At 42.3% G+C, this 13,477-nt stretch overlaps 1 protein-coding gene across 4 annotated transcripts in view; it reads right to left on the bottom strand.

The window, feature by feature from the left end:
* GPAT4 (glycerol-3-phosphate acyltransferase 4) overlaps window positions 1-13,477 on the bottom strand; it is a 33,449-nt gene that overhangs the window by 16,323 nt on the left and 3,649 nt on the right. For all 4 annotated transcript variants that reach the window (XM_087418570.1, XM_087418571.1, XM_087418568.1 and 1 more), the window contains one exon: window positions 1,611-2,615. In XM_087418570.1, coding sequence (XP_087274696.1) covers window positions 1,611-1,775 — 165 coding nt within the window. In that variant the 5' untranslated portion in view covers window positions 1,776-2,615. The remainder of the gene's footprint in view (window positions 1-1,610; window positions 2,616-13,477) is intronic.

Genomic DNA, 13,477 nt, shown 5'->3' with positions numbered 1-13,477 from the left:
AAACAAAGTACTAAAACATTACACCATGGATGAATCTCAAAAACATTATGCTAAATGAAAGAAGCCAATCAGTCACAAAAGAGCACATTTTACACGATTCTATTAATATAAAATATCCAGAAGAGGTAAATCCAGAGACAGAAGATAGACTCGTGGTTGCCAGGGGAGGGGAAAACAGGGGGCAACTGCTTAATGAGTATGGAGTTGCCTTTTGGAGTGATGAAAAAGTTGTGGAACGAGATAGAGGTGGGGTTATACAACACTGTGAATATAATCAATCCACTAAATTCTTCACTTTAAAATGGTTAATTTAATATGTCAATTTCACCTCAATTTTTTAAAATGTGAAAAAAATCATATTCTTATAGGAATATTAAATACTAAAACCCAAGATTCAATAACATACATAAAAAATATTTCCCACTATAATGTAACATTTCATATACCTCACTTAATCTTTCTGAGTCTCTATTTCTTCACTGATAAAATGCAGATACCCTGTCCACTGCAGAATTATAAGGAACCAAAGGAAAATGAATGAAATTATTCTGAAACCACAGACACTATATGAACAAATAATACTGTATTATTTTTACTATTATGAGTGCATTTCTCAAATTATACATGGTCTCAGTTGTGGAAAAGAACACCTGAAGATTTGGTGACCACTGAAAAGGATATTGCCAACAAATTACCAAATCTTTGAATAGATATTTAAAGTCTTGCGGCATAGATCAACCCCCAGGAACTATCACTTCTACCCCATTCCCTTTACATTGTAACCAGTTCTCTTCAGTGGTATAACCAGTTTAGTTCTGACACATGTTAAGAAATTTATGGGGGCTGGCCTTGTGGCTCAGTGGTTAAGTGTGTGTGCTCCGCCACTGGCGGCCCGGGTTCAGATCTGGGCGCGCACCGCTTGTCTGGCCATGCTGAGGCAGTGTCCCACATACAGCCACTAGAAGGATGTGCAACTATGATATACAACTATCCACTGGGGCTTTGGAGAGAAAAAGGGGTAAAAAAAAAAAAAGGAGGATTGGCATGGATGTTAGCTCAGGGCTGATCTTCCTCATAGGAAAAAAAAAAAAGAAATTTAATATCCTTCTCCCCTATCTTTAAGAAAATAAAACAATTCATCAAATGTCCTTTTCTGTTAATTCTTTTTGTCTGAATGCAAGAACCTATTTGATACATATATGAGAGAGAACGACGAGAGTCTCATACTGATCACTGAGGGAAGATGTCAGCAGCGGCTTTGTGTTTTAGTATCTGCTACACAAGAGGAGGCAGAGACTCTGGCAGTGATTTTTTCCCTTAATTCTAAGCCCTTCTCTTTGAAATCAACAGGCCAGGTGTGCAGTCATGAACAGGCTCCTTTGCGCAGATGAATCAAACATACAAGTACCTGAGCTCAAAAAGAAAGATTGCTCAGGGCTTTCACATGTACACATTTAGCTATTCTTTTTACTCAAATGCCATTTCCCATTCCCCCTTATTTCTCCATATTAATACAGAGATAATAATCAACCAGGTAAGAACAACTCTTTTTGCTGACGGCACATCTTCCCTCCTCTGTGAAGGAACCATTTGTAAACAGCACAACTCACCGCAAAGATTTTTAACAAAGTTTTCATGTAGAGCTTGCGGATACCAAAGGAGACTCCAAAAATGGCAGGGACTATGATGAAAACGAGAAGGAGGGTGAAGAGGACGGTCAAGGAGATGCCCAGAAGGTTGACAATCAGGCTATCAAAAGGCAGCAACAGGAACATGATGGAGGATCCAGGCAAGGCCAGTGCCCTCCTCCCCAAGAACAGACCACGGCCTTCAGACAGTCCTCTCAGACAGCAGCAGCCCGCGAAAGGGAGCAAGTCCCCAGAGGATAACAAACTCCATTCCAAAGTTCACACCATTTGACTGCCTGAATAGAAAGCTTGCGAGTAGAAGGACAGTAAGAAGGGCCACAGGAGGCAGCCCAAAAACGCCAGATCTCTCCAGAACAGATGGACTTGGAGGTGAACGAGGCAGAATCAATTGCCAATACAAGCATCTGAGTCCGGGCCAAGTTTCTGTGAAAGTGAGCTGTGAAGGAGGGATCTCTGCCCTGCTACCCTTACACTGCTTCCAGAAGTTTTACTTTTTTTCCTGCCCAAAAGCATTTAGCAGATAAATCTGTCCTGAAGATCTGTCACTGCCAGAAGTATGAAGAAGAGTTCAACTTGGTGCCAGAAAAATCCCAATAACTCCCGTGAAGGGGAGACTGCTGGCACTTCACACAGAAGGCTACTGAACTTCAATATGTGGAAATTAAATAACTGTTTTACTCAAAATTCCTTCATAAGCTGAAAATGTGTTCATTGTAGAGAGTTCATATCTGTCCCCATTCTTTCTCTAGAGGCTCCTGGTGCTTGCTGCTTCCAGGACCCTCCTGCCTGGAGAGCTACAGTCTTTGCCAGCAGGACACAGATGCTGGCACAGAATGTCTCATGCTGCCGTGGTGACTGTAATTCCAGATGCGTCTGGCATTGGTTTCCTCTGGATATTCTCCCTAAGGCTCCCTTCTCAGTGGTGACCTGGGTTCTTGGCAAGACGTTGCTCACATGCTGCCAAAGCTGGGGGTGGAAAGAGAAACATCGTCAGTCACACAAATCAAGAGAAACGCCAATATGCTTTGGGGGCAGGGACTGTTTCAGGGTAAGCCTAGGGTCAGTGTCAGCTTCTCAAGTCATCAAGGTCAAGGGGACTGCGCAGAGCAAGAGGTGGCAGACACGCATGTGGGAGGAAAATACACAGATGTTTCATATAGTTTCATACAGTTTTCAACTTCAATCTGTGGCCAAACTTTTTGAATAGAGAATATATGGAAATAAGACACATTTCAAAAGATTAAGAGGGTATACTGTGAAAAGTCAATTCCTCTCCTACCTGGCCCCCAGCTACCCAGAGCTCTTATCCAGAGGTGCCAGCATGTTACCAGCTTCCTATTCTTCCCGAGATAGTCTATGCTTATACAAGGACATCATAATTGACCTTTTTCTACTGCCCCCCAGCTGGCAACAATGACGACGGCATACTACGAACATCATTCTTTACCTAGCTTTCTGTTTTTTTCACTTAACACATCTTGGAAGAGGGTTCCATCAGCAAATACAGAGCTCCCTCACTCTTACTGGTGCATAGTTTTCACCTGTACGAATGTACCAGGATTGCGTTAACTGGTTTCCTGAGGTTGGACACAAGTGCTTCCACTTTTTTGTTGTTATAAATAATGTGCGTACACAGGATTTAGCGCACAAAACGCACATGCAAATACATTCTCAGGATAAATTCCTGGAAATGGAATTGCAGGGCAAAGAAATATACAGTTTTTTTTTTTTTTTTTGAAGTTAACTTGGTTGTAACCTCTTTTTTTTTTTTTTTTAGATTTTATTTATTTATTTTTTCCCCCCAAAGCCCCAGTAGATAGTTGTGTGTCATAGCTGCACATCCTTCTAGTTGCTGTATGTGGGACGCGGCCTCAGCATGGCCGGAGAAGCAGCGCGTCAGTGTGAGCCCGGGATCCGAACCCGGGTCGCCAGCAGTGGAGCGCGCTCACTTAACCACTAAGCCACAGGGCCGGCCCGAAATATACAGTTTTAATTTTACGAGGTATCATCACATTTTCTACATAGAGATTAAACTCCTCCAGCCTATCTCCCCACACTGGCCACTCTTTTCATTTTTTTTAAGACTATTTTTTTAGAGCAGTTTTGGGGTCACAGCAAAATTAAGAGGAAGGTACAGAGATTTCCCATATACCCTCTGCCCTATACACGCATAGCCTCCCCCATTATCAACATCCCCCACCAGAGGGGTACATTTGTTACAACTGATGAACCTACGTTATCATAATCACCCAAAGTCCATAGTTTGCATTAGGGTTTGCTCTTGGTATTGTACCTTCTGTGGGTTTGGACAAATGTATAATAACAAGTATCCATCTTCATAATATCACAAAGAGTATTCTCACTGCCCTAAAAATCCTCTGTGCTCCAATTATTCATCCCTCCCTGACCCCAACCCCTGACAATCACTGATCCTTTTACTGTCTCCATAGCTTTGCGTTTATAGTTGGAATCATGCAGTGTATAGTTTTTTCAGATTGGCTTCTTTCACTTACTATGGCCACTCATTTTTAATTTTCCACTATTTCAAATATCTTACAAAAGTATTCCAATTTTATATTACTCATTCCTAATACCAGTTACCAACACAAGTCCTGAACTGGGAGCATCCTGTGAAGCCTCTCTGGCAGACATTCTGGCTCCACACTAATCACCTTCTGGCTCTGTTCCAATACACTCAGAAGTTCACGAAACTGAGCAAGTGAACAGGTTACTGACTTCACCTCCAATTTTGTCCACTGCTTTATAGAACTCAATGCCCTTTCACGTAGTATCTCACAAGCTGTCAACACATATTATTTTTATTTACCAATTAGGAAACGGAGCGAGGCAGACACAGATCCAGTTCTCCTGACTCCTAATCCAGTACTGGCCCCATTACATTCCCACACATCTAGTGATTAAATTAAAGACATGATATTTCAGTAGCACTGAGTCACAAGTACTATTTCCTGTTTCTGATCCTTCACTTCCACATTATCATTATTATTGCTAACATTTACTGAATGCTAACACTACAGACCCTGAGCTAAGAGAATAAGCATTTTACATATACGATCCTCACTTCATTCTCATAACCCCATGGTGGAGTGATCATTATCACCGCTCTTTACAGGGAAGGGAACTTGGCTCAGAGGATTAGCAGGTTACCCAGGATCACACAGCTAGTGGGTGGTAGAGTGGGAATCTGGACAAGCGCACCTGTCTCACAGTCCACGCTCTTTACTGTCTGTGCCCTCCTATCTCCCAAACCACCTTGAAATAAATGAACGCTTCCTTCACGCCAGGCCTGCTGTACAGGACCTCTTGCAATCAGAGAAAACCACAGAGCAAATCTGGATTCATGTACAGAGTCTGGTGTTCTCAGAATCCAAGGTACAAACCTGCTCCTTCATTTTTATAAACTGGTCAAACTGGCACATGCCAGACTTGTAACTACATCCTAGCAGAGGCTCAGGAAATTGGATGTATTTCTGAGACTTAACCAAAGTAATATGCTGAGTCACTGTGTTCCTTAAACCCATCTAATGCCAGCCTAACTTGAGGGCCATGCCCCCGCTCCTCTCTTCCATCCCTGTCTTCCTCAGCCAGCACTCCCATGGGAAAGCAGCAGCAAGACCTCTGTCCCACCGGACCGCTGCTGTCACTCTGGCCAAGGTCACCTTGAGCTCTATGGACCCAAAGTGACTGACACCAGGGTCACTTTGACTTCCCATGCCAGCGTTTAGATCTCTTTTCTGGTTTTTTTTGGTGAGGAAGATCAGCCCTGAGCTAACATCCATGTTAATCCTCCTCTTTTTGCTGAGGAAGACCGGCTCTGAGCTAACATCTATTGCCAATCCTCCTCTTTTTTTCTTCCCCAAAGCCCCAATAGATAGTTGTACGTCATAGTTGCACATCCCTCTAGTTGCTATATGTGGGACGCGGCCTCAGCATGGCCGGACAAGCGGTGCATCGGTGCGCGCCAGGGATCCGAACCCGGGCCGCCGGCAGCGGAGCCTGCGCACTTAACCGCTAAGCCACGGGGCTGGCCCTAGATCTCTTTTCTTTGGATCACAATCAACTGAGAATTCCCAAGGTTATTCTGGTTCACAGCCCCAAAAACATTAAACTAAACATGTTTAGCATTAAACTAATTTCTTCACCTAGCTCAGAGGTTGGCAAACCATGGCCCATGGCCCAAAATCTGGCTATGTCCTGTTTTTATAAGGCTTATGACCTAGGAATGGTTTTTACATCTTTAACCAGTTGTAAAAAACAAAGATGTGACAGAGACCATGGCCTGCAAAGCCAAATTATTTACTACCTGACCCTTTTCAGAAACAGTTTGTCAACCCGTGGCCCAGCTGCTCCTTCCCCCTCAGAGGCAGTGACTTTCCCCTTGTTGTCCTGCCCCACCCCTTGAGTTCTTGTTTCTGAGCACCGGCCTCCAGAGCAGAGAATAGTAAACTAGCCAAACAAGTTATCTGGCCAACACTAAACAATCCTCACATAAATTCCTGGAAGGAGACAAAAAAAAAGCAAGTAAACTGTGGTTATCAAGCAGGGTTCCAAACATCTTGCTGGCTTAGCAAAGCAGTCATTAAAGCCAGAGGTAACTGGGTCTTAGGCCTCCTTAACACAGACTTTATCTCTGGAAATACCAGAAAATCGCTCACATCAGAACTCAATCACATCACAATTTCTAGATAACTGCTCAGTTAGGAGAGGATTTCACTTTGCTTACTTCCACAGCTTTCAGCCAAACTCACTGAGGGTCATTTGGATCAAAGTTCCCCCCAAAACCCAAATGGTCAAGAGAAAAACATAAGAACCAACTAGTTCCGACCCTCTTAGGAGGGAAGATGGCTTCATCCTGGGAATGTGACAGAGCTCATCGCTAAATGAACTCAACTCTTCAATCCACTGAAGGGCAAATCTGGCCTTGAGGCCTTCAGTGGCCCGGCTCCCAAGGGCTCCTCAGTTCTCATCCATGCAGGTGTTGACTGGGCACACACCATGTGCCACACACTGTATTGGGCGTTAGGTGGGTAGTGGTGAACAAACAGGCCTAGAGACGAGAATTAAAAAAACAAGCATACCCAAAGCCATAATTTCACACTTTGATGATGGTTAACAAGGAAAAGAAGAGAGTCCTGGAAGAGAAAATAACAGAGGGAACTTACAAACTTAAATCAGGGCATCTAAACCAATCTGACCCGATCACAAGGCAGGAACTATTATGATTCCCAACTGCAGAATCAAATACTCCTTTCAGCCAGCTCTCTGTGACACATCCTCCTTCAGGGGACCTTGACTACCAGAATGTGTCCAGAGAGATGCCACATACCAACTCAAAAGGAAGAAGATACGCCATTTTATTAAAAACAAATGCTTAGGTTACACTGGGATAACGCATTTGTAAATCACACCGAGCACAGTGCCAGTCACACACTAGATGGTACGTAGTATGATTTCCTTATGATCAGAAGAAACCCAGAGCACTGTCTTCAGTTCTAGGTACCAAACTAAGACTAAGGGCTACATAGGGAGGCAGGCATTTCACAGCACGTCACAGCATGTCACAAAACCCACAAGCCAAAAATACCATTTGCCGAGCAAGTGCTAAGTGCTCAATAAAAAGGTTAGCTGTAAAGCAGAGAAGTATGAATAAAAACTATAGTGAGATGCCAAAAAATTTTTTATAAACCACCGTATTGGTGAAAATGAGAAAACACTCTCAAATACTGCCAGTTGGGGTGTAAAATGGTACCACCTCTATGGAGAGCAACTCAGCAATCGCCATCAGAATTTTACACGCACATAACCTTAGATCCAGTAATTCTACTTCTAAAAATTTATCCTCAAGACAAATGAGAACAACGGTGCTCAACCAGGGGCAATTTTTCACTCCCTTAGGGAACATCTGGTAATATCTGCAGACATTTTTGGTTGTCACAACTTGGGATGGGGGTGCTACCGGCATCGTGCATAGAAGACACAAAGGTGATAAACATTCTCTAAGGCACAGGCCAGCTCCTACAACAAAGAATTATCCAGCCCCAAATGTCAACAGTGCTGAGGGAGAGAAACCCTGTACTGAAGCACATGCAAAATGATCTATGTGCGCAGTTATTGACTGCAGCATTGTCTGTAATATCAAAAGAAATATCACTGTCCATTAACAGAGGAAACAATGGAATACTATTCATCTGTTAAAAAACAGAAAGACATCTACATAGGCATGGATAAGAAACAACCTCCCAGTTAGATGCAGAACAATGCCCAGAATAAATACCAATTGTGAGGGAGGGAGGGAGAAGGAAAAATACATACAGTTGATACGTATTTGCAAAGACATGTATCTCTGCAAAGATACACCATAGACTGGCTACAGCAGCTGCCTCTAGGAGTGGAAGGGAGAGGTCACTGTTTGTCATTTTGGTATCTTTAAAATTGTATTTGTCATTTTGAATAGGTAATAGGCTTATGGTTCAAAAATCCAAAGAAACACACCAAAGTTTGAATCCTGACTTTATCACTTAACTAGCAGTATGTGTGTGACTTTGGGTAAATTACTTCATCTCTTTAAGCTTCTATTCAACAATATCTACAAAAAGGACTGTTGAAAAGATTACAAGACAATAAACATAAAGCATTTTTCACGGTACCTAGAACAAGGGAAATGCTCAAAATAGACTATTATTATTACTATTCTAAGCTCCTGTTATTAGGAAGGAGGAGGGGCGTTTGAAGATATTGCCCAAGAAGTCATGACATTACACTAATGAGAAATCTGTTTTCAACTACCACTCCTGCCTAAAGGTGTTTGTAATCCCCTAAAATGGCTGGAGCATGCCATCCCACCCAGAAAGTGCATATGGCCTGAAAGGGAGGCAAAACACAGCCCCAGCCAATGTCTGCAGAGCACACTGAGGGGAAACAAGACCTCCGTAGAAATCAGGAAAAGTACATGTTCGATGCTTAAAGATGGCACCCTATGCACAGTAAAGACTACAAGTGTCACAGTATTTTTGAGTCAGTAAAGTAGACACCCATGCACAGATGGCAGGGTGTGAGCAGTGCCTCAGGAGACCTGGCTAGAACCATGCCTGCGGCCACTCGTGGCTGCGCGCATCCTCCACCCAGGAAGCACACTGAGATCACCCGGGCCGCAGCCCAGAGGAAAGAAACGAGAATCTCTCTAGTGAGACCTGGATTTGTTTTTAAGGGACTCAAAAGATTCTAATGTGTAGCCAGAGTTGAGAACTACTAGGTTAAGAGTTCTTACCAGTTAACTCAGCAAAGAACAACTGGAAACTGAGAAGACAACCTCCCATCTATCTCTGATTACAATTTACCCATAAGTAAGTAAATAAAATGTACCTAATTCTCTAATTAAAAAAAGAGGGAGAGACTACAGACAAACTGAAGACTTTCATAAGAGAGTTGATGAGAAGATCTAAAACTACATCATAGGACCATGAAAACGCAGAGGCCATTTAGCATCAGAGAGCACTCAGAAGATCAGATCAAGTGGGCTGTCTTCTAGAAAAAGCAGATGTGCTCTGGACACCCTGAGACAAGAGAACTGGCATTATGGTTGGCAGTTAAAGGGGTGTAAATTTTAGCTTAATATTAAGAATCTAACCCTCACACTGCTGGTGGGCATGTAAGATGGCACAACCACCTTGGGAAACAGTCTGGCAGGTCTTCAAATGGTTAAACATAGAGTCACCATAGGACCCAGTAGTTCCTTTCCTAGGTATACATTCAAGAGAAATAAAAACTGTCCACACAAAAAATTGTATGAATATTTACAGCAGCATTATTCAGAATAGCCAAAAGGTGGAAACAACCAATGTCCAACTGATGAATAAGCAAAATGGGGTATATCCATACAATGGAATATTATTCAGGCATAAAAAGGAATGATACACATTACAATATGGATAAACCCTGAAAACACGCTAAGTGAAAAAAGCCAGTCACAAAAGACCACATATTACATGATTTCATAATATAAATCTATAGGACAGAAAGTAGATTTGTGGTTATTCAGGGTTGGGGAGAATGCAGAGATATGGGAAGAAGTAACAGCTAAAGGGTATGAGGCTTCTTTTCGAGGTGATGAAAATGTTCTAAAATTGTGGTGATGGTTACACATATCTGTGAATATAAAAAACCAATGAATTCTACACTTTAAATGGGTGAATTGTGTAGTACGTGAATTGTATCTCAACAAAGCCGTTAAAAAAGCATCTAAGATTGAGTTCTTCAAAAAGCACGGGCTGTTTAGGGAGATATTCACCCAGCTCTGGATTCTGCAGGGCGGCAGATACACTACGGTGGTTACAGCAGACGTCTTTTCAAACCAAGACTTTCATCTGTGTCTACTTAAAATCGTCACGTCAGACAAGCAGTAAAGCACGAAAGTTAAATATACAGGGAATCAGACAAGCTGCAGTCAAAACCAGCCTCCATTACCTTCACAATCACAACTTCTAGATAACTGCTCAGTTAGGAGAGGATTTCACTTTGCTTACTTCCATAGCTTTCAGCCAAACTCACTGAGGGTCATTTGGATCAAAGTTCCCCCCAAAACCCAAATGGTCAAGAGAAAAACATAAGAACCAACTAGTTCCGACCCTCTTAGGAGGGAAGATGGCTTCACCCTGGGAATGTGACAGAGCTCATCGTTAAATGAACTCAACTCTTCAATCCACTGAAGGGCAAATCTGGTACCTCAAGAAAATAAATGAACTTTCCATGCTTCAGTTTTCTCATCTGTAAAATGGGGATAACATGCATCCTGTGGTACTGCTGTGAAGACTGAGTATGATAATGCCTATCAAGCTACCAGAGTCCTGCTCAGCACCAAGTGCTCAGTACACAGAAGCTGCTACTAATTAATCATCACTACAAAGCTGGAGGCAATAACAACACAGTCACAAAATGAAACTTTATTAGTCAATCATTGAGAAATCTAGTCAACCTCTTCTGGCGGCTCACATAATTGAGCCTTCAGTTAAATGACTGGGACAAGTTACAAAATTGGCCAGTAACAAGAAGCAGAACTAGAACTCAGATCTGATCCCCGTCTAGTGGTCTCTCTGCTCCACAGGCTGACCTCTCCTTGCTTTGGAGTGGGTTACACTTCAGAGGAAGCCATCCATTTTCCTAGTTACTCTGACAGAACACAGACTCACTGAATGCCCGATTCTGATGTGACGGTAAGCAAAAAAACGTGTGCACACAGAGCAAACGTGTGCTGGGGCGAATCTAATGTCAAGTGTATCAGAACAGTGGGATATAAGAAATTTGCTTGAACAGGATGTTGCTGCTTAGGAGGAAAGCGTATAATGTTTCCGAGGAGACAGGGCAGGACTGAGAGCTACTAGGTTGAAGTAAATCTGAAGTGCTGAAAAACCAAGAATATACAATACAGCTGACACCAACCCTGGATAAAATACATGGTCAAGGCAAAGCCAGGACACAAGAGACTAAAGCATGACAGCTCACTAGGAGGAAGTGAGGAATACGGTCAGTATCAGGGTCTTGGTCTTAACTAAGGTCATTCTGACCTGAAGTACTGTCTTCTTGCCTGGAAAGGCCTAGCTTGAGTTGGAACTTGGTAACAAGCAACACAGTACCAAGTTCACCCCAAAGCAACAAAAGTCTTCAAAGCTGGGGAAAAAAACAAGGATAAAGGATATACGATTTTTTTTTTTTTTTTTTTTTGCTGAGGAAGATTTGCCCTGAGCTAACATCTGCTGCCAATCTTCCTCTTTTTTGCTAAAGGAAGATTGTCCCTGAGCTAACATCTATGCCAGTCCTCCTCTATTTTGTATGTGCATCGCTGCCTCAGCATGGCCGCGCTGTGGTGCAGGTCCATGCCTGGGAACTGAACCCGGGCCACCGAAGTAGAGTGTGCCAAACAAACACTAGGCCACAGGGCCAGCCCCAGGATATAGGATATTTTGATATTCTGGGGTCGTCAGTTTAAAGAAGGACAATTTGATTTGCTGGGGCTGTGAGACCCAAGACACCTCATTACCCAACATGAACACTGCTCTGAGACCTCTATTTCAAGATGGTGCTCTTACATTTGGGTGCCATTTTGTAACTGGGGGCAACTTCCTGGTCTTTTTCTTAAGAATCTTTTTTGTCTGGTTTATTTCACTCCACATGATTATTCTGAGAATCGTTCATGTTGCTGCAAGTGTCAACAATTCATTCCTTTTTACTGCTGAGCCGTACTCTGCTGTATAAATATACCGTGATTTGTTTACCCGTTCACCTCTTGATGCACATCTGGGTTGTTCAAGTTTGGGTCTGTTACAAACAAAGCTGCTATCTACAAGTCTTTGTATGTACATACACCTTCACTTCTCTTGGGTAAATACTTCCCTGGTAAATACCCAGGAGTGGAATGACTAAGGTAGGTGTATGTTTAGCCTTTTATGAAACCGCCAGACTGCTTTCTAAACTGGCTGTGCCCTTCTGCATTCTCATGAGCAGTGTGCGCAAGCTCCATGTGCTCTACATCCTCAGGAACATCTGCTATGATCAGTCTTCTTAATTTCAGACATACTAACGGATGTGAGACGGCATCTCATAGTTTTGACTTGCATTTCCCTAATCACCTAATGATGATGAACATCTTTTCATGTACTTACTTGCCAACTATTTATCTTCTTTGGTAAAGTGTTCAAATCTGTTGCCTATATTTTATTAGGTTGTTTTATCATTCAGTTTTATTACTAGCCATTTTTAAAAGTCAAGCTATTTTTCCCCAATGACTAAGCAGTCTTATTGAAAATGAGAAAGCATTACTACTGAACTGCACTCTTAAAATGGTTAAGATGGTTAAAAAGAAAATGAGGAGACTGATCCCACAGACAAAAAAAAAGAGAGAGCATTTCATGATGAAGGCAGAAGATCCGTGAAACATTACACTCTTTGTTCAACTTGCCACAAACTCAAAACAATCCTGTTTGTGCCAAGAAAAATCACTAAAACACGAAAGAAAAAAACTAAAGACCAAAACCACAAATTCTAACCTCAGAACTGAGTATCACCAAGAACATAAAATGCTGCTCCATCTTTGTGTTCAGCTGACAGGGATTCTGTGCTGCCCAACACAGCCGCGAATCATCATGCGACCGTTGAGCACCTGAAATGCGGCTAGTCCAAACTGAAACATGCTGTAAACGGAAAATATGCACTAGATTTCAGTGACTTAATATGACAAAAATGAATGTGAAAGACCTCATTAATAATCTGTATATTGATTACACATTGAAGTGGTATTCTGGATAATTTGGGATAAATAAAACATTATTAAAATTATCTTCACCTGCTCCTTTTTTTTTTTTCTTTTGTGAGGAAGATCAGCCCTGAGCTAACATCCATGCCAATCCTCCTCTTTTTTTGCTGAGCAAGACTGGCCCTGGGCTAACATCCATGCTCATCTTCCTCTACTTTATATGGGATGACGCCACAGCATGGCCTGACAAAGCAGTGTGTGGGTGCACACCCAGGATCCAAACCTGTGAACCCCGGGCCGCAGAAGCGGAGCATGTGCACTTAATGGCTGCGCCACCAGGCTGGCCCCTCACCTGTTTCTTTTTACTTTTTTTACAGTGGTTACTATGAAATTTAAAATTATACATGTGGCTTGTATTATATTTCTATTGTATAGCACTGATCAAAGCAGACCCTGAAAATAACATAGCTCCACCTGGGAAGGAAAAAAAAAATATATATATATACACATACTGTTTTTTCCTTCCCTAGTCCTCGGAGGTGTGAAGAAAATGGTACAATGG

The sequence above is a fragment of the Ceratotherium simum genome, chromosome 28 (genome assembly GCF_057802395.1).
Source record: "Ceratotherium simum simum isolate JZ-2026a chromosome 28, ASM5780239v1, whole genome shotgun sequence".
Lineage (NCBI taxonomy): Eukaryota > Metazoa > Chordata > Mammalia > Perissodactyla > Rhinocerotidae > Ceratotherium > Ceratotherium simum.
The sequence above is the reverse complement of the archived record's forward strand: the minus strand, read 5'-3'. Positions and strand labels throughout refer to the sequence as shown.